Source organism: Globicephala melas, chromosome 4 (genome assembly GCF_963455315.2).
Source record: "Globicephala melas chromosome 4, mGloMel1.2, whole genome shotgun sequence".
Lineage (NCBI taxonomy): Eukaryota > Metazoa > Chordata > Mammalia > Artiodactyla > Delphinidae > Globicephala > Globicephala melas.
In genome coordinates this window covers 77,829,035-77,850,776 of record NC_083317.1, presented here as the reverse complement: position 1 = coordinate 77,850,776, position 21,742 = coordinate 77,829,035, and the positions used below count along the sequence as shown (strand labels likewise).

The 21,742-nt window shown below is 37.7% G+C and overlaps 1 protein-coding gene across 4 annotated transcripts in view; it reads left to right on the top strand.

The window, feature by feature from the left end:
* Positions 1–21,742, top strand: part of TP63 (tumor protein p63) — a 217,946-nt gene that overhangs the window by 66,228 nt on the left and 129,976 nt on the right. For all 4 annotated transcript variants that reach the window (XM_060297591.1, XM_060297590.1, XM_060297592.1 and 1 more), the window contains exons 2-3: positions 14,209–14,337; positions 15,102–15,234. In XM_060297591.1, the coding sequence (XP_060153574.1) occupies positions 14,209–14,337; positions 15,102–15,234 (262 nt within the window). The remainder of the gene's footprint in view (positions 1–14,208; positions 14,338–15,101; positions 15,235–21,742) is intronic.

Genomic DNA, 21,742 nt, shown 5'->3' with positions numbered 1-21,742 from the left:
TACACATTCACCGGCCAGCACCTTCTGGAAGACTTGGCCATCTCACGCTAAGACAAAGCAGGCAAACAAACACAAAAGGCTCACAGGACCACACTGCCACCACTCTGTAGCCACCTTCTGAGCATCATTGGACAGCTGGAGCGGGTAAGGCCAAGAGCCTGTCCATAGGCAAGTTGGCTCTCTCCAAGCAATGTTCATAAAGGGAGGCTGCCTGCAGGAGGTGGGATGCCCAGAAGCGAAGGAGGCAACTACCATCAGATGGGGTGGCTATAAGAGTGCATCGAGAGGGAAGATCCTTGTGGAGATGCGGAGGCCTGAACTGAAGTTGGGGCAGCGGTAGTTCTTTCTATAGGTAGGAAATTTTAAGAAAGAAGTCTTTGCAGCCGTGGTGTTGGCTTGCAATGGGCAGTCTTCCCCAGGGGTCAGGAATAGCTTTGTGTAGATGCATTGTCTGGTGTCAGCTGAATGCAGCAAAACTGGGGCCGATTGTGTTAATAGTTGAGGGTCAAGAGGTTTGGGGCCTTAAAATAGGAGAATAGCAAAATGGGAAGGAAGCTTAGTGATCATCTAGTAATCCAATAACCTTCTTTTACACGTAGGGGGAAATCAAGCCTTGAGAGGAAAAGGGATTTCCCCCAAAGTTACCTACCCAGTTAGTCTGCACAGAGAAAAAGAATATGGATCTTACCATCAAGTGTGTTTTCCTCCGGATTGCTCTTCATGATTAGAAATATTAACTTGGTGTGGAATGCAATAGGATCCTTGAGTTATTCTGTGAAGATGGGTTAACAGGAAAGGGTAGTGAGCCATCTTGCTTTAGAAGTTCAGCTAGAACTTTGTTTCATAAAGGGGTTTCTCCAAACCTCCTGGAAGATGTCTCCATGTTTGCTTCACATGCACAGACTTCTCTCTCTGGGAGTAGGGATCAGCCAGCAACCCAGGTGATTCTGATTTGCTTATTTTCCCCACTTGAGAATCACCAGAGCTAGACGCCATTGGTTCTTAACCATGCCACACATTAGCAGCTCTTGTGGAACTTCTGAATTTTTCAATAATACTCCTGCCCAGATTCTACTCTTCAAAACTCTTATTTAATTGTTTTGCAGTAGTGCCCATCCATCTATATTTTAAGCATCCCATGTCTCCTAATATGTAGCCAGGTTTGAGAAATAGGAGACCAAAAGAAGCCTGAACGTTTTGGCCTGGGTTGGGATAATAGCACACAAGTGGAGGGGTAAGAATAGCAGTTTGGAGAGATGTTACTGAGGATGAATTAGACCAGAAGAGGGCCATTGCTCAAGAGGAGAGGAGGAAAGCAGGGCAACAGGCTGGGAGGCCTATTTGGGAGAGTAATGAGGGTCATATAGACTCAGGTGGAAGCACTCTGCAAGCCTGATTAAACAAAGACGTCAGGGCTTCCAAGGAAACTGTGAGGACAGATCTACCGGCTCTGAGCTGAAGTATATTTGGTTTCCTCAGCAAGAAGGAACGGCAAAGGACAGATGACTCAGAAGGAAGTTTTCTGAATTGGCAGGTAAAGAAAAGATAATAATGGGGCAGTTCTAGAAGTGGGAGTGTGTTTTACTGTCAGAAATTCTAAGGCCTTTGTCCATCAGATAACAAGTTCAAACGTCTCCTGTAAAATGAATAATAGAATCTTGGGACCAAAGGGCCTTGGAGATCATCAGAGCCAGCCTTGTCACTTCACAGGGGAGGCACTGGAATCCCAGAGAGGGTCAGGGACTTGCCTAAGATCACCAGGAAGCCGGGGCTCTGACCTCTGTCTGTTCTGGTAGAGTCAGCACAGTGTAATGGTTAATAGCACAGCCTGCTGGGTTTGCTGCCCTCACCAAGTGTGTATCTTTGGGGAAGTTACTTGTGCTCTTTGTACCTCAGTTCCCTTATCTATAAAAATGAGGGTTATGAGAGTCTACTTTATCATAGGTTGTTGGATGGATAATAAGAGTTGATATCCATAAATTTAGAGCATTTAGAACAATGCATAGCATGTAGTCTGTGTTCTATGATAGTAATTATAATTGTTACACTGTACTGTTTTACTCAAGTGATAAAAAGCCATCTTAGTGAACAAGACTGTGATAATACCTTGCCTATTCAAGGATACAGATTTGGAGAAAATGCAGATTTCTCAAGGTATTCTATTTTTGTTAACAACTCCAAAGGGATAGATTTCAGGTGAATTCCAAAGCTGTGTGTTCTCATGTGCGGTTTTGTTAAAGTGCAGATTCCTGGGCCTCATTCCAGGCCATCTGAAACAGAATCTCTTGGAGGCAGGGACAGGAACTCTGTATTTTCCAAATGTGGACCAGGTGATTCTTTTGAATGTTAAAGTGTGACACCTACTGCCCCTTGCTGGGGAAGTGGAATAACCTCCTATGGTCAGGATCCAAGGCCTTCCCTCTCCATGAGAGATAGGTGCTATTCTCTTTTCACTGTGACAGATATGGAAATTGAGGCTCAGGGAGGCTGAATAACTTGCCTAAAGTGACTGACTTTGTAAATAACAGACTAGAGACTCTGAGGCCAGATCTTAAGACCCCAGAATTGTCATCTTCCCAGTTATCATGTGATCTTGAGGAAGTAAAGTACCACTAGGCTTCAGTTTTCTTATCTATAAAATGAGGTAATACTGGTATCTACATCACAGATGTTGTGAAAAATGAATGCACGCCAGGCACGTTGCAGAGTACCTTGCCCATAGAAACAATCAAATATTAACTGTTATTTCTGCTATAGATGTTGGCATTGTTATTTTTACTCCAACTTCCCAAATATTTCCTTCAATAAGCATTTGCTTGACACCCCCTTGGTACCAGATACTCTGCTAGACTGTGAAGCCACAAAAGCCAGAAACTGAAATAAATGAGATTCCTATCTCGAAGAACCAACCACTCAGTAGAAACTGTAAATAAGAGACTATACTGTAAGAAAAGATGTGACCCTGATCAGAAAGAAACTATGAAGTGCTGTAATGATTTAGCAAAACCAAAGCTTATCTACCAGGCTCTCTTAGAAAATATGTCATTCTGAGTGGGTGAGTTTTTTAGATAAATCCTTTAAAGAGCATTTTCTTTTTCTTTTTATACTGGAATATAGATATTTCTGAAAATAAGACATACTTACTTTGCTGTCCTTCTAAACCAAGAATAGTGTGTACCATGAAAACTGTTGATGGCTCAAGGGTACCATTGGAAACTTCATTCATTGGGTTGTATCATCACACCAAAGTCCTCAGGGGCTTCTGGGGTGTACCTGTCTCTTTGTTCCTGCTTTTGGTTTTAAATTTTTTTCTCTTTTATTGTTACAAAACATCCAATTCCTTCCTTACAGAGGTTATTGTGATCTATCAGAAAGAATAAAACTTCAGAGTTAATCCAACCGGTATTTGTATACTAACCATGCTTGTCTGCATGAACTAAGGCCATTCATTCATTCATCAAATGTTTATAAATGCCCTATTATGTCAGGAATTGTTATTTATAGGGATACAAAGATATATTCATGTAAGTTTTTGCTCTTGAGAGGCTATAATGTGGAAGTTTCTTAACCATTTATAACTATAATTTCCTCACATCTCTCAAATAGAGCTAAGGCAATAGCCAATATTGAAATGTCAGGAATTTGGGGGTGTGGTAGGAGAGGGGTACAAAATACCTATATTAGTACGGTAATGGCTTTTTTCTTAAAAGCAAAAATCTTCTTCAGATTTCTTTCAGTTCATGAAAACAGACACTAATGTAGTTCTTTAGTGAGAGGGAAGCGACATAACAGGAACTTTCAGAAAGCAGGGGATGCTCTTTGCTTTATGCCAGTTCGACTTATGAAAGATTTCATAGGGATGAGGTACTTTCAGAAAGCAGGGGAAACCTGTATTTCCAGGTACAGTGCTAGGTCCTGGGATGCAGCAGTGAACAAGGCAATCTGCTCCCACTGACTTTGCATTCTGATGGAGGACTGACAATAGTCCAATAAATACATAATACAATTGCAGATAAGTGATCTAAAAAATATATAGAAGAAGTGTGTAGAGAATGAAGCATTTTCTTGGGTTCATTTATTTGTCTAAATTCAATCCAGTACATTCCTCAATCCTAAGAAAACGCCTCTGATTTCCATTTCCCCATAGTCCTTCCAGAACTCTGTGCTCATATGTCTGAGCCATGGATGTTACATGAACTTCCCATCTGGACTTCACATTAGTGCAAAACCATAACATATCCAAAACCTGATGTCATGGTTATTGCATCTATTCAAATATCTCCTAAATTCTAATTTGGGGGTGGTTTATAGGTAAATGCCTGTGTGTAAGCATGCATGTGTCTATATTTGCATGCTATAATGTTAAAAATGATATTATAAGTAAGGTGGACTCAAGTCTCCCTTATCATGATCTTCTACCAGATGCCAGATTTCAGGTTGAGTTGATCAGAGTATTAAGTGATAAATTTATTATAGGAGAGTGATGCGTGACAATAACATTTTTTTAAGTTCATGGATTTAGAGAGACAGCTCAGCTGGTGAAAAATTTTAAATGTACACTTTCTTTCTGCAGAGCATTGCAGTGGGATCCAGGAAGGCTGGGGCTTAGCACTAAGGCCCTATGGACTTCCTGTGGGACTATCAATAAAATCCCCATGAGTCCTCAGTTATAAAGTATACATGCTGAGAAGTAAAGTCCTTTCCTATTCTGTTGTTGTTGTTGTTGTAAGAACCAGGAGATCAAAAATATCGTTCTTGACTTCCACTTCCTCACTTGTTAGTTGGGGCAATACCATTTCAACATGAGTAAATTACAATAGAATGGACTAAGGACAAAAATACTTGAAGCGCGCCAAATTGAGGAAATGAACTCAAACAAAAAACAACAAAAAATTGTAGTTCTATGAATCCATTTGGGCTGCTATAACAAAATACCACCAACTGGGTGTCTTATCAACAACAGAAATTTATTCCTCACAGTTCTGGAAGCTGGGAAGTCCAAGATCAAGGCACCAGCAGATTCAGTGTCTGATGAGGTCTCACTTCCTAGATCATAGATGGCTGTCATGCCTCTGAAAATTAACATGGTGAAAGGGGCAGGAGAAGTCTCTTGGAGCCCCTTTTATAAGAATACTCATCCCATTCATGATGACTCTACCATCATTACCTAATCACCTCTCAATGACCCCACCTCCAAATACAATCACATTGGGGATTAAGTTTCAACATATGAATTTTGGGATGGACACAGACATTCAGTCTATTTCAGTAGCCCTTCTGAGCTGAGTTTGGTACTGGGTGTTGGCAAATGTAAATAATAAAGCTTGGGGGAATATAGTGGAGTATAAGAGGTTGTAATCTGAAAAGGCTCCTGGCTGAAAACTAACATGTAGGATACAGCTGGATGAATGATTTGCCAAAGGGGTTCAGCCCAAAGGAATAAAGGATATGAGGGGCAAGGTCTGATTGGGTTTTGTTCAGGGCACAAAGATGAGAGACTGTAAATTCTGAGTTAGGGAAATGTAACCTGATGAAAATGCTGTTGGTCTAGACAGATGATCATACATAGGTTAGGAGAGAATTCTGACAAAAGAAATGAAGGCAGGAAGAAGATTCAGTGGGAATTGGGAGTGTGAGAGAAGGGGGCTATAAGTCAGAGAAATCTTACCTTTAAGGCTGCAAATGCGTAGGACAAAGAGTGGGGCACAAAATATGAATCTTAGAGGATATGGTTCTTAAGAGAGGAAGAATTCACCTCAGAATTAAAAACTGGTGATTGACACTAGATATACAGACTTTGATGAGAGAATTTGGGGCCTGGGGTGCTCAGTAAAGAATTATAAGAAAAACGAGCTGTGGGCAATCAGGTCTTCAGACAGGTAGCGATGAGAAGAGAAAAGTCTTCTGAAGATGAAAGGGTGGTTAATTAACTATGGTAGAAAGGAGAAGAAATGAATGTTGAAAAATACAAAAGAGAGTTTCTTAAGAATTAAGTTTATCAGTTCAGTAATATGATATAAAAAGGAATTCCTTGGTTATGTTACTTTGTTGTTTAAATTGTGACAAATCAAAAATGTTAAGGCATAAGATATGCTCTAAAAGCAATTTACCCATTGAATTTTTTTTGTTAGGTTTTTTTCCTTTTTTTCTTAATTGATCTACAATATTGTGTTTCAGGTGTACTGCAAAATGATTCAGATATATATATAGTATATTCTTTTTCAGAGTCTTTTCACTTACAGAATAATCCAAGATATTGAGTAGAGTTCTCTGTGCTATACAGGAGGTCCTTGTTGGTTATCTGTTTTATATTTAGTAGTGTGTATATGTTAATCCCAAGCTCCTAAATTACTCCCCTCCCCACTTTCTCCTTACTCATTTAAATTTTGTTTGCCAAAAGTGAAGCTGGGATATAGGTTTGACTTTGGGGTGAATAGATAAGGAAGAGACCAATCATTTTTCAACATGAAGCTGAAAAGAAAAGATTTCCACCCAACAAAAAAAAATTCTTAATGGGCCTGATTTAGATTATGTGAGTGACTTCCTGAAGGTGGATTCATCTCAAGTATTTGAATAAATTTACTCCTCCAGGGCTCTTGGGCACTGCTGGGTACAATAAAGAGGCAGTTTACTAAAAGACATCTGGGTGTTCTTCAGCATCCTTAAAATTAAGCATGACAATTAATAATGATAATGATGATAATAGCAGAGTAAACTGAAACTATGGGAATGTTTCTGAACGAAAAATATAAAAGAAATTGTGTGATTTAGAATGCTGTTGAGGCCAACCAGAAGACTTGCTCTGGAAAAGATCCAGAGAGGTTGGTAATACAAACTTAAGACATAATTTGATGGGTTGATCGATTGGATGGATGGATGGAAGTAAGGTTGGAAGAAAGAATGAGAAGCCATGTTCAGAGGTTTTTTTAAATTAATTTTTATTGGAGTATAGTTGATTTACAATGTTGTGTTAGCTTCTGCTGTACAGCAGAGTGAATCAGTTATACATAGATATATCTCCACTCTTTTTTAGATTCTTTTGCCATATAGGTCATTACAGAGTATGGAGTAGAGTTTCCTGTGCTATACAGTAGGTTCTTATTAGTTATCTATTTTATATATAGTAGTGTGTATATGTCAATCCCAATCTCCCAATGTATCCCTCCTCCCCTTTTCCCCATGTTCAGAGTTTTTAACAACATTTATCTGAGAACTGGGGACATTCCCAGAGTATCTGAGTACTCTAGTCCCGATGGTGGGCAACAGAGACCTCAGCTGTCTTTTCTTACACTACATTTGTCAGCTACTCCTGGCAAGATGGAAAATCTGCAGAAAGGCCGGATATTCTTTAATATCACTCACGGATTAGTACTACTTTTCCCACACCATTTCTTACTTATTTTGAGTGCCAAGGATAATTATTGTGATGAAACAGAATTAGTAGGCTATTTTGTTCTCTTATAGAAAAGAAACATTCTAACTGTGAAGAAACCTTCATATTGTGAATGAAAATTAGAAGTCATATATGTAATTTATTTAAGAATGAGCTTTGAAGTTATACAATCCTAAATTTAAATTCCAGCTCTATCACTAGCTGAGAAACCTTGAACAACTTCCTTATCTTCTCTGAGCCTAAAGATGGTCATATGTAAACTGGAAAAGCAGGGCCTATGAAGTGAAATCCTGGCACAACCAATGGTAGTTCTTTCCTGCTAGTCACCAAGCAAGTAGAGCACAAGCCAAAATGAATGACCTAGTCTGGCTTTCCTGTCCTTGGGAAGGCCGTAGTCCAGTGGGAAATTAGGAGTTGGAGCACAAAAGGTAAAAATTAGACAAACATTGAAGGTGTTTTATTTCCAACACTAAACTATGAAAAACTTTCAAAAAAGTAACGTCTCATTCATTCCCTACGTAATAGATACTCAATATATATATTGTTGAATCATTTGCACATAAACCTTTACTTGAGATACAGTATTAAAGAAGGGCAGCAACAAATTTTACAGAAAATTTTATTATTTTTTAAAAATCTGAGCAATTTCACTACATTATTTTTTTAAATGTATTTCAGGAACAGAGATAATGGTAAAATAATTAGGAAGTGATCAGTTTTGAGTATTTGTTATCTTTGTTTTTCTAAATTATTTAAGTTTAATATTTTATAATAAATAATAATAATAATTGTGTTTAACAACTAGCTAGGAAAATTCCAGAAAATTTAGCAGTCTGCTTTCATTAGCCAGTACTCCAGCACAACAGTGGATCCTAGGGTAAGTTCTTCAGGTCTAGACCTCAGTTTCCTTATGAAATAAGGGAGCAAGACTAGACAGACTCTGAGATCACAGCCAACATTGACATTCTATGAGGTCCTCGAAGATTTAAACTCATGTGTGACCCCATCTTCCCACCTGTGAGAGCAGTTGGTGAGGCGGCCCCTCCAGGTCTGTTCTCATGGAGATTTCTGGTGCCAGATTCTCTCTCTAGCAGAACAGCTGACACCCAGTCAAGGGGACCTTTGAGTCAGGAAATCTAGGAACAGCCCATGTTCTTCTCATCTGCATCGCTACTAACTGCTGTTTTATTTCATTAAGTGAATTAGGGGATGTTTGTCTAGAATCCAGTATATTTCCTAGTTTTATAACTTTAAGTTTGGATGATCTAAAGGGAACTAAGGAGGCTTTAAATATTCAGAAAAACTAATGGGAACTGCTGCAAGAAGCTGAGTTGGGTAATTCATGATGAGAATTAACATCTGATACATAAATTTATTCTTACTGGACTGTGAATAAAGACCGATGTTGAGTATAACATAGCAGAATGAACTGATTTCTTTTCAGATTTCAGCTTTTCCATATATTATATATATACATATAATATATGATGTATTTATTATATATATATGTATTTTCATATATATATGAAAAACTGCGCTGGATGGTCTTTGAGATCTATTCATTCTAAAATCCATCTATAACACTAAGGTTGTTTTGAACTTTGAAATTTTAGAGATTTGGAGACTTTTCAGGAGAGCTGAAAGAACCTAAATGTTAGACAGACTCCAGTGATGACTTTTAGGAAAGAACAGGAGAAGTGAGAGGGAATACAGGCTGTTATCGGATACCCCTTGGTGTTTTCAGGTCATTTCTACACAGTAGGACCTTTCTTTCTTTCTTCCTTCCTTCCTTCATTCCTTCCTTCCTCTTTATTTTCCAGGAAAAACAAGCTGAAAAGAAAAAAAAAAGACTTAAGGCTTGCTGTCTTTGGGTGTGACTTTTTTTTTTTTAACATCTTTATTGGAGTATAATTGCTTTACAATGGTGTGTTAGTTTCTGCTTTATAACAAAGTGAATCAGCTATACATATACATATATCCCCATATCTCCTCCCTCTTGCATCTCCCTCCCACCCTCCCTATCCCACCCCTCTAGGTGGTCACAGAGCACCTAGCTGATCTCCCTGTGCTATGCGGCTGGTTTAATGAAACCACTTGAACAGTGATTGGTCTATGAGTGAATTGATACTGAGATTCACCCAAAGGCAAAATGTTGGAAGATAGGTAGGACTTTACCTCATTCTTCCTGCCCTATGACACCAACGGATCACTTTCCTTCCTTTCTCTCAAAAATCATTTACATATTTATTCAGAAATGGAAATCAATAATGGGTTTGCAAAGAAGAGACCTTGAAGATCCTCAAGCCTAGACCACTGATTTGTTTTTTTTAACAGAACCCTTTCTTCAAATGAAATCTTGCTCAGAGCCCTAATACACCTTAGACAGGCAAAAGACAGACTTCATGGTGTTAAGGAGAGAGGAGATCTACCAGTATGGCCATGTCTTTACATCTGGTGAATACACTGAGGCACCTAGGGTTTCATGAAACACAACTTGATAACCACCAACCTATCCCACAGCCCACCCCTATCTTTTGTTATAAAGCCCTCTTGATGCCTGAGGCTCTGGGGCAGGAAGTTGCCCAGTTTAATGTAGCAAGCCTGAGACAAAGGTGATCTAGGAGAAACTGAGAGGTGATGGGGGCATTGTTTTGGTCCAAGGACACAGATAACAGGATGAAAGGTTTGAACTGGATTGAAATGAGGGATAATTCTGGTTTAATGTAATTACTTCTGTGTGACACTTTTGCAACTTTTTTTTTGCAGACTTTTCAAATACACTATTTAATTAGCTCAATTCAGTTAAGTATTGCCTGGATACAAATTATATAGTATTTGACCTAATAGAACCAATGTACTGATTGTGTAAATGTGAAAATGTATAATACATTTTCTTTAAGTAAACCTTTCAAGTAAGGCTTTCAACCACCCTGTGAAGGAAGCATAGTTGAAAAAAGTAAGGTACAAAAACATTAAATAACTTGGGAATGGCCTCATAGAATGCCAACGGTAACCTGAGATTTGAATCCAAGTCTGTCTCACTCCAAAACCCATGTTCCTTCCACTCTAACCTCAAGGAACTATCAAACTGCAAGAAATGCAAAGATGGGAGATATAGGCTTAGCCCTGAATTACTTAAAATCCTCTATAGTAATTGTAACACAAGCAAAAAAGCTAGCATTGCCTAGATCCAACAAGAGGCCAAGAAAATTTAAAGAAACAAGATTATATTTCAAATAAGCAACCAGGAAATACGTTGTGAGCAGGAGAGCACTGAGGATTGGGTAGGCATTTGAAAGGCAGTGGAGTAGAGATGATGATCCTTATGTCACATTCAAGGAAACTGAAGCTCACAGATCTGAGGGGCATTTCCAAGGTGTTGGAGCTGGTTAATGGTGACATCAGAGATACAGGGAAGGTCTTTTAGAAGTCAAAGAGAAACTAGAGGGAAAATATGAAACAAAGAAATAGCAGAGTAAGCACAAAAAGAAACCAGAACTTCCATGTAGAAATAGTGAAAGAAGTAGAAACACTAAGTGACTATGGAGCCAACAGTATTTTTCTCTCTTTTGCTTTAGAGGAAAGTGACAGTGTCTACTTCCATCTAAGATCCTTCTTTCTTTTTGAATCAGCCCCATACTGCCTGTTACTTAAGATCTAGGTTATGTTAACTGTCAGTCTCTTTGAAACTACACCTATGTTTCTGCCAACTTTAAGAAAAAATTCTCCTTTTTTATATTGAATGTCACATACTGAACATCACTGTTACTGAGAATCTACTTCATGTTGCTGAGTTCACCTTCTAGTGCTCACCTGGCTGTCAGGCTACCAGTCATAGTGTTAAGGTCTTTGGATATTAGGGACATGCTTATGGGTCCATGTACATGACAATCCATATGACAGTTTGTTTATTTTTGGAGTTTGAATAATTCATAGATTTGTTCACCTCCATTTTTGTCACTGGTTAGGAATTGTTTTTACTTTTATTCTCCCCACTTCCTTCTCCTATTTTATTTGAAGAAAAATTTTAATGTAAATCAAACATATTCAAAAGTACCATCTATGGGAGAAATCTTCTTAACTGTCAGTCAGTATTAGATCTATTAAATTTTATTTCCTTTCTACTCACTAGTTGGGAGTGTATAAACCAAGTCTGGGTTCCAACTCCAAAAAAAGAAACAAAGAAAATTAATTTACCCTTTCAATTTAAAGATATTGGATTTTCAGATGCTTTCCTAATTATAGACAGATTTTCTAGATGTGCCCATCAGGGACATCATAAACTCTGATAGCCACTCTTGTTTCCAATTCTACAAGGCAAACTTTCTCATTCCTCATTGCACCTGCTCTGCAAAGGTCATTGTATTCACTCTCATGGATTTATTTTCACCCTATGATGAAGATTTCTGTTTCTAAACTTCTAGCCCATTTCTCTCCCCAGAGTTTAAAGTTTATTCAACTGTCTGCTTCACTTTTTGTATATCCCATTGGTCCTTCAAACTTAACATGCTAAGATGGATCTCATCATCGCTCCTTTCTTTCCAAGCTGGATCTTCCAACTGTGTTTACTGATTTAGTTAGTGGAATCATCAACCACTCAGTCTAAGAAAGCTGGAAACTTGAAGTCATCCTTGACTCTACTCTTCCTTCTTCTTCTGTCAGTAACATAAACAATATCTGACAACCTTTTCACTAATAATTAAAATTTTCTCCATCTTTTCCATCCCCACTTCTATCATCCTATTGTCTTACCTGGACTTGTGCAACAACCTCCTAAATAACTTTGCCCATAAACCAATAAGCTATAAATCCTTCCTCTATACAACTTCTGGATTTATCAATGTAAGACATATCCTATTTCAATCTAATGCTTCAAATCCTTTAATACTGTAAGGATGGATACACTAACCTACATATGTGATAAAAAATTATATACAAATAAATACACACACACATAGACACACACATAGTAAAGTACAATAAAACTGGGAATTTCTGAAAAAGATCAATAGATTATATCAATGTTAATATTCTGGTTCTGATATTATATGATAGTTTTGCAAGCTATTATATGGTAGTTTTGCAAGATGTTACTTCCCATCGGGGAAAACTGGATAACTGGGACATGGATAATCTCTATATTTTTTATTACAACTGCATGTGAATCTACAATTATTTCTAAATAGAAAGTTCATTTAAAATATCTTACAAAAAATTCTTCAATACTCACTAGGCGTATTGAAATATTTAAGCTTTTTAAAAAACATATCACATAAATTTCTACTTCCCTCTCCAGCTTTATCTCCTGGCATTCTCTGCACCAAATTTTTACACTGTGCTAACAGTGCCATAGACTGATCACTCTGCACCATTAGTCCTTATCTGGCCTGACTGATTTCTTCTCATCATTTAGGGCTCTTTCCATGATCCATCAGATGAGGTGATATATTTCATCATTGTGCTTTTATAATATTATGCACACTTTTAATACATTTATTAGGGATTTGTTTTCCTGCTTTACCTTCTCTACCAGGACCTTCTAGAAGGTGACATAGTCTTATTCACTTTTTATCTCCAGTGCCCATTATCTTCTTGGCAAATAATAGATGTTCTCTATATATCTGACTTTAGTAAATGAATGTGCATCTCCATATAGCTTAAAAATCATCAACAATAAATCCAATGCTATTATCTTCTATTATGTAACTAGACCAGATCATTCATTTGCAAATTTAAGGTGATTGACTGTCCTATTACACTATTTATTTAACTCTCTATAATAATAACAGTAATGATTAAGAGCTTAGCTAATTTCATCCTGGAGTAAAATTAGTCTACTGATAATCACAATGAATCACATCCTAAGATGAGATATGCACATAAAATGCAGATTTGGAGAAGGCGTCTCCTGAGAAAGCTCGTGTTTTCTTTCACAGGTACAGGGAGCAAGTTTAATTTTTTATTTTAAGTAAAGGCAAACTTGAGGATCCTACAACAAAATGAAACAAACAGAAATACCTTTCATTTGCAATCTATTCAGATGTTCGCTTATCCCTTGGTCTGACGTGAAAGTTTTGAACTGTATACTCCGGTTAAAAACCACCCCCACACACATTAAGATACGTAACAGGTGATTAAAAAAAACTGGATCTAGAGGTTTGAGTTTATTGTCCCTGGGCCTGATGCTAAGATGGTAGTTATGAGGGGGGTGATTATGCTGAGGGTGAAATTTTTTTTTTATCTTGTTTTTTGTTATTATTCACACATTAATATTGTTAATAGTGATAACAACACCATTATCTACACAACCCTTTTGCAGTTTACAAACTAAGTTTATATACATTATATCTCTTCTGTATCTGAGGGTGAAATTTAAGTTTTCTGAACTCATTTTCATTTTCTGATTTTACTTTTTACCTGCTGGAGGCTGAATGGGCAGATAATCAGTTGGGACATTTATGAAACGGGTTTAATAATAGGTCAGACTCGCTGTCAGACTTAATGAGGGAATGTTTATTTTCTTTTTGAAATCGGCAGAACATAGATGGATAGTGGAGGTGCAGAGTGTAGCAACAACATTATTATTTAAGAATGAAGAGCTTTGATAGAAGACTTGATTGCCTGATTTTATGGCAAAATGGGATCCTTGCCACTGCCTAAAGAAACACTGGTCGTGTAACTTGTAAAATTTACTGTGTATCCCTGCATGATTTTGAAGATTCACTTGATTTTTTTGATTGACTATACTTTAATTTTAATATCCAGTATCCTAAGTACAGAAACTATAATCCTAGTTTCATTTTTGTCCTTTTAAGGTTCGTAGAAACCCCAGCCCATTTCTCTTGGAAAGAAAGTTATTACCGATCCACTATGTCCCAGAGCACACAGACAAGTGAATTCCTCAGTCCAGAGGTTTTCCAGCACATCTGGGATTTTCTGGAACAGTAAGTATCAGATAAGCAAAAAACTGTTGAACTATTATAAACAGGTAACTGTGGATGGTCGAAGTATTGCTTACTAGGGCATGTTTCTAGAATCAATAAAAATCAGTTAATGTTGTTGGGAAAAAAAATATTCCCTGCAATAGTATCTCTGTGCTCAAAATTCAGTGGAGATTTATTCAATTTCCAGCACCAAAAGATCATTATTGTTCTAAGGTGGTATAATTGTGGAGGATCAGAAGCCTCTCCTACCTAACCCAAAATAACTTCCCCAATGACTCTCTGATACTCAAATTTGTTCCTTTGGCTTAAAGACTCTCATTTACTGTTACGTTGCAAATACCCTCTGAGAAAATAAAACACTAAATTTTGTTGGTCTGTATGCCTTGCTAGGAAAAGATCTCCTTCTTCAGATCAGGTTTGGAGATGTGAGTAAATTAAGGGAAAGATGAAACAATATCAGAGCATTGGGGACCCACAAGGTTAGGGTATGTCCCTGATACTTTCCTTCTATTCTGTGTTCCACCTAGCAGTTCTTTGATGAGGGCAAGGATCATGACTCCCATTTTACAAATAGGGCTTCGATTTGGAATGCCAGAGATTTTACATCTGGTAATCGGTTGAGCCAGGATTCAATCCTAGGGTTTTTGACTCCAGTCAACAAGCCTTGCCAACTTTAAAGCAAATAGAGCTCATTGTTACCGACTGAATGAGTGTGTTTTAGTCCCTTTCCACACTTAACACACTTTTGTTTTCCTTTATGGTAGGCCCATCTGTTCAGTTCAGCCCATTGACTTGAACTTTGTGGATGAACCATCAGAAAATGGTGCAACAAACAAGATCGAGATTAGCATGGACTGTATTCGCATGCAGGACTCAGACCTCAGTGACCCCATGTGGGTGAGTGGCATGGGCTTCCCCTTTAAATCTGTGGGCCATGCGATCCACATCTCTGTTATACCTGTCTCTTTCATGGCACATGAAAAGGCAGGTGGCTCTGAATGGGCAAGGCCATTGGAAAGCTAGTCAATGTGGTTAGCAGAAAAATAATTAGGAGCTGTGGGATCTGGGTCTGCTTCAACTTTTCATGATGCATACGTTTCCACTGGTATGGGGAAGGGGGTTGGAGATAATTCCTTGCATTCTTTTTTTTTTTTTTTTTAACGTCGGTTCATTGGTTTATTTATTTATTTTTGGCTGTGTTGGGTCTTTGTTTCTGTGCGAGGGCTTTCTCCAGTTGTGGCAAGCGGGGACCACTCTTCATCGCGGTGCACGGGCCTCTCACTATCGTGGCCTCTCTTGTTGCGGAGCACAGGCTCCAGACGCGCAGGCTCAGTAGTTGTGGCTCACGAGCCCAGTTGCTCCGCGGCATGTGGGATCTTCCAAGACCAGGGCTTGAACCCGTGTCCCCTGCATCGGCAGGCAGATCCTCAACCACTGCGCCACCAGGGAAGCCCTCCTTGCATTCTTTATCTAAATTGCTCTTCATGTCTATCCCAACTTAGAGCAGATGGTGCCAGCCCAATGTTTTACAGTGGGTGGAGACAGTCAGAACCAAAGCCAAGATCTGAATTGTATACAAAGTACTTTCCACTATGGCAAACTGACTCTCTCATAGAATTATCCTTCTTTAATGACAGGGGATGAGGTAAATTGTACGCAAACACACAGATTCAAGTAATGGAGTAAGAGGAAAGAAGCTAACTAATATATAAAATAGGCTTTTTTTCTGACTTTACCACTGAGTCCCTCATGACCTTAGACCTCAGTTTTTCCTCTATAAAGTGGCAAAATCTTACATGCATACACCTCCCAGGCAGCTAAGGAGTGTACGGGTTAAGGATAGTAAAACATTTTTCTGAGGCGTTTAGATGAAATTTCTTGTATTTGAGCAGTCCATCATGCTAACCGGTGGGTTTTCTTTTCTTTTTTTTAATCATTCATTCACCACACAAGCCCTCCTGCGTTTTCTATAAAAATACAAAAATTTGTAGAAAAATAGAAACGAAAGGAGCTAGAAAGAGGGTGGGGTGTCAGAGTGTCTGCTGATGTGATTAAAGAGAGCACTTTATAAAGTGGTATGACTTTCTTTTGTGGGGGGAGGGGGTGGTCACCAAATTATTTGAAAGATGGTACAGATGAAAGATGTTTTGGTGTGCCTTGCCTCTCTGGTCTGATGTAAGATTTTCCTGGAATTCTCACTATATACTCTTTAATATAGATTGTACTTTTTAATACTGGGAGAAGGGGAAGTGGGGGAAGAGGACAGGACACAACCAAAAATAGAAATTGCAACTTTTCAAATACACTGATATTTTGTCACCAAATTGATAAGTGAAAAATACATTTCTTCATTGGCCCCTTCCATCTTAATATGGATACGAGTCTCAATTATCCTTGAGCTAGTAGAAGGAAACTGACAGATAAATCCAAGGGGCAGGTAATGCAAGCCCTTGGAATGTGTGATAATTAAATATAAATATTTATAAATATATAAATTCTGATTTGACAGTGACTTAGAAATTAAGATATCCCCAATTCATTTAATAATATCACCTCCTAAGCTAACAGGTTTTCCTAGGCTGGTGCTACCTATCTTTTTATATTCTCTCCAAGCAGGGACTTTCTGTTTCTCATAAAAGCAAACCAAGTTATTTAGTTTAAAATGCAGAATCAAGACTTTTTATTTACAGTTCTTCTTATTATCTTTTCACATACTGAAACATGTGGTTTCTTAATGTTCCATGTTGTTTCTTCTTTGTTTTATTAGACATTTTCTCCTTGAGAACATCTCATTTTTTTTCTCCTATCTAGCCAATCCCTATCCATCCCTCAACACCAAGCTTGCCTTACCTTCTCTAGAAAAAGATTCCATATCACTGTTCTCTACCAGTCTAAATTAGAGACTATTCCTCTGAAGAAACCTAGGTATATTTTTAATCATATTACTTATGTCACAATATTATAGTTGTTTCTTTCTCTGTCTCTAAAGGGGATAGGGACCATATTTTGTCATGCCCAGTATTTGTTACCATGTTTGGCCCATAGTAGGACCTCAGGAATTTTTTAAAATTAATTAATTATTTATTTATTTATTTATTTTGGCTGCACTGGGTCTTCGTTGCAGCTTGCGGGCTCTTCATTGTGGCTCACAGGCTTTTCTAGTTGTGGCACATGGGCTCTAGAACACATGGGCTCAGTAGTTGCAGCGCACAGGCTTAGTTGTGGTATGTGGGATCTTAGTTCCCTGACCAGGGACTGAACCCAGACCCCCTGTATTGGGAACGCAAAGTCTTAACCACTGGACCACCAAGGAAGTCCAGGAATTTGAAGTCATAAGAATGAGACTTGTCTAAAAAGTCAAAATGTTCTCTTTAAAACAGTCCTATTCAAAAGAATTTTTTTTTCAACAGTGGAAATGTCCTATATTCCTATTGTTCAACACAGTAGCCACTAGCCACATGGCTCCTTTGGACATCTGAAATGTGGCTAGTGCAAATGAGGGACTTAACTGTAACTTTAGTTAATTTAAATTTACATTGTTTCATGTGGCTAGTTGGTAGTTTATTGGGTAGCACAGCTCTAGGATATCACCAATCAGGGGACCATTCTCTGCTTCAACATTCACAGCAGCAAAACTTCCTGTCCTGTCCTCCTCATGTATTCCTTCCCTTTTGATTATAGTGGGTCCGTATAAAAAGTGTTATGCTTTTTCTTTACCTCCATTGTTTCCCCGGTTCTGCTTGAAAGTACCCTGATTTGCCATTTGAGTTCTAAAACTTCAGTCATTTAAAGTTCATTTTGGTTCTTTTACAAAATAGCTAAAGGAATCTTTGGAGAAAACCTAGTGGAGTATCTGAGAAAGTGTCAGCTAAGTTATACAATGATCTTAGAAGAGGGTAAGAATGAAGGAGAGAAAGCCAAGAAAATTCATAGATATAATTGCTCTTGTGATAAGTATCTTGGTTAGCTAAGAATGCACTGCCTTGTGGTTTTTTAGGTTATTATTATTTAAGAAATATTTAAGACGATTATTCATAGGTATTCAAAATTTTTCCTGAGCATCAGCTATGAATATATACACTTGATGTTGATTCTTTTGGAATTGATTTTTACTTATGCTCATAAGAGCAGTGGCCTGATTGAAACTGAGAGTATTCAATTTGAAATTGATCTAAATTTTCCTCTCGGATGTCTGAATTACAAATTTTCGAAGCTACGGCTTTCTTAGGCTTCATTATTGGATGTTGATTAACGCGTCTGATATTTTATTTAATCTTTCCCGGAACTTTGTGAGGTAGCACTTATTATCCTTTTTTTATAAATTAATAAATTTAAAAAGGGGTTAAAAAACTTTTCTAGGATGACATGTGTAGTCAGCAGCAGTGTCAGTATTTTGTCCACCTTACTGGGCACAATCTTTTCTCTTCTCAATCTTTCTCTAAGGTATTGTATTTGAGAGGAACTTGACCTCTATTTCTTCTTGAGTACCTCTTTTTCTATGAAAAACACAGAGGTTTATCTGTGTGGGTAAACCTCCGTGCCTCCGTCATGAGAGAGTCACCACACCTTTCCCTCCTCTGGAGAGGCACAGGACACCACTGCTAACTAGGAATGATGGAACAGAGTTCTACCATCACTTACTAGCAACTTGGAACTTGAAATTGTATGTCAGATCGAGGGTAACAAGAAATCAGGAAATAAGAGCAGGATAGAAATATTTGCAAGGAGCAAGGGATTGAAGTGATTCAGGAAAAGCTGGAAAACAAAATGAAATGGGGTTTTGCCAGTAGGGGAAACAAAATACATCACTTGGGAACAACTGCATTGAAAGGAGTGTACAAGTGGAGTGAGACTGAACTTAAAAAATAAACTTGCCTGTCTGTGGCTGGTCTGTTTTCATTGCCATAAAACTGAGACATTGCTGTTAAAGTATAGTTCTATATGAATCCTGGGGTTTCCCTTGTCTTAGGACCATTCCAACATCCTCATAGATGTCCATGTGAGGAGGCCACATGGGTGAGACTAGATAACAATGATAGTCCTAAGCAACAGGAATGGCAAAACAGTCGACTAGCTCAGGGTGTAATAACTGGTGTTCTGGTTTGGAAAATAAGAACTAGGAACCTCTGAGATTCCTAAGTCCTTCTAAACTGAGAGCTGCTGCAACTGGTATGGGGCTCTTTTCTTCCATTACTTGGTAGCATATTTTCACTTTTCTGTGTATAGGTTAATAGCTAAATAGTTCCAAATCTCTGCACATAAATTACCTTCCTCTTGCATATAATAAAAAAAAATTGGGATCCCTGCCAAGCATTCTTTCACTATGCAAGAAATATGAATCTGTGGACTTGAAATGACTTGTCAGATTATTAAGGACAAAAATCTTAAAATTGAGAATGTCATCCCATTTTTATTGATTTTTGAAACAACCTTTACCTTAAGAACTAGTCATGAAGTGGAGTCCTAATGTTTTGCTCTGATTATGAACACAGGGAGTATGAATTGCAAGGAATGTGTGTGCCCCCATCATTAGGATGATTTTAGTGTCACTGAAGAATAAACTACATTGGATTAGCAAATGGAGGTGAACAAGATTTCTCAAAAAATGTTACAATTTAGGCTATGTTTCCAAGATCCTTACTGTTTCTTGATTCTGCGGTCTAATGTATTACTTTATATCTCAGCTTTGCCTTATTTATAAGCTGTCTAAGCATGCCTGTCATGTCCTTAAGGGTCGGACGATGATATTAACACTTAAATGTTTTCCTGGAATGATGGATGGAAACTATATAACGCTTACTTTTGTATTTCTTTATTCTTTGTACTTTGAAGGAAACCCTATTTAGTTGAATTGGGTTTTTCCCTAGGGATTTTCGTGGTAATTATCTAAAACCATCCATTTTTGTAAATTATTATTGTAGCATCCAGTTATAAATGAAGGGTCTTCACCTGTACCTACCAAAAAACAGTGTTTTTGTATTTGGAAAGACTTAGGTCACAGCATCTAGGATAATACCCTGTATCTTCTATGACCCAAGATTATATAAGATTTGAAGTAGACTGTATAGACGAGATCTAGCCACAGGCATTTCTTTAGAATTTACTTTCCTGTATGCTATGTTCTTTGTGATACAGATGAACAAATCATGGTCTCTAGCCTTGAGAAGACCATAATATAGCAGAAAGTCAAGTGTGTATAAAATTACTTTTGAAAAGTACTCAAATGTATGTATTTTTTTAAGACACATAAAAAAGAAATGGTTTGTTGTGCCTGAGTAAAACTGGCAATATGTTACAGAGGAGGTGCTTTTCATTTAGGCTTTGAAATATGAGTCAAATTGATCAAAAAGAGGAAAGCAAAGAGTAGTTCAAGTTTAGGTAACCATTATGAAAGTAATTTATTTAAAAAACTATAACGTGAAGCTCACAAGTTTTAAAAGATAAGACTGAAAATTTTGGGTAAGGGGAAATGTATATAGAAAAGAAAGACAGAATATAAATTTAAAAAATTATAACGCATGACAAAGGTTTAATTGCCCAAATAAACTAAACACTTAAAAACTGGGAATTCCCTGGCAATCCAGTGGTTAGGACTCCATGTTTCCACTGCAGGGGGCGTGGGTTCAATTCCTCGTCAGGGAACTAAGATCCTGCAAGCTGCTCAGCCCAGCCAAAAAAAATAAAATAAAATAATAAGAGAAAGATGAATCTCCCCCTTTGGCAAAGAGTATAAGTAATTCACAGATGTTTAACATATATAAAATGTTCAACTTCTCTAATAATAAAAAATTGTGAATTGAAACAATAAGATTATTTATCATCTATTTGATCAGCAAAGGTTTAAATTATTGATAATATCCAGTACTGGTGAGAGTGTTGGGAAACGGTCAACCTTTTTACTTCTGGTAGGAGTATAAATTGGTATATTTGGTGGGCAGTTTGCCCATTCTCATTTATTTAATGTTAAATGTACTTACCCTTTGGTCTATAAGTGCCCTTCTTAGAAGTCTTTTCCACAAAACCAAAATATATAAATAAGTATATGTACGAACACACAAACATATACAGAAATGAAGGCTTCATTGCAGCATTGTTAATAATATCCAAAATGATATGACCAGATAGAATTCTATAGACTTTAAAGTTTGGGGGGACTTCTCTGGTGGTCCAATGGTTAAGACTCCTCACTTCCACTGCTGGGGTCTTGAGTTCAATCCCTGGTCAGAGAACTAATATCCCACATGCTGTGCAGCATGGTCAAAATAAGTTTCTGGACTGTGATAGAGAGGAAACTACAGTTTAAAGCAAATGAAGGTTAAGCCCACCATTGAGAGATGGTGTTAGTAATTATGATGTGTAGTCTTTTTCATCTCGGCAATGCTATTGTTCATGAACCTCAGTGTGA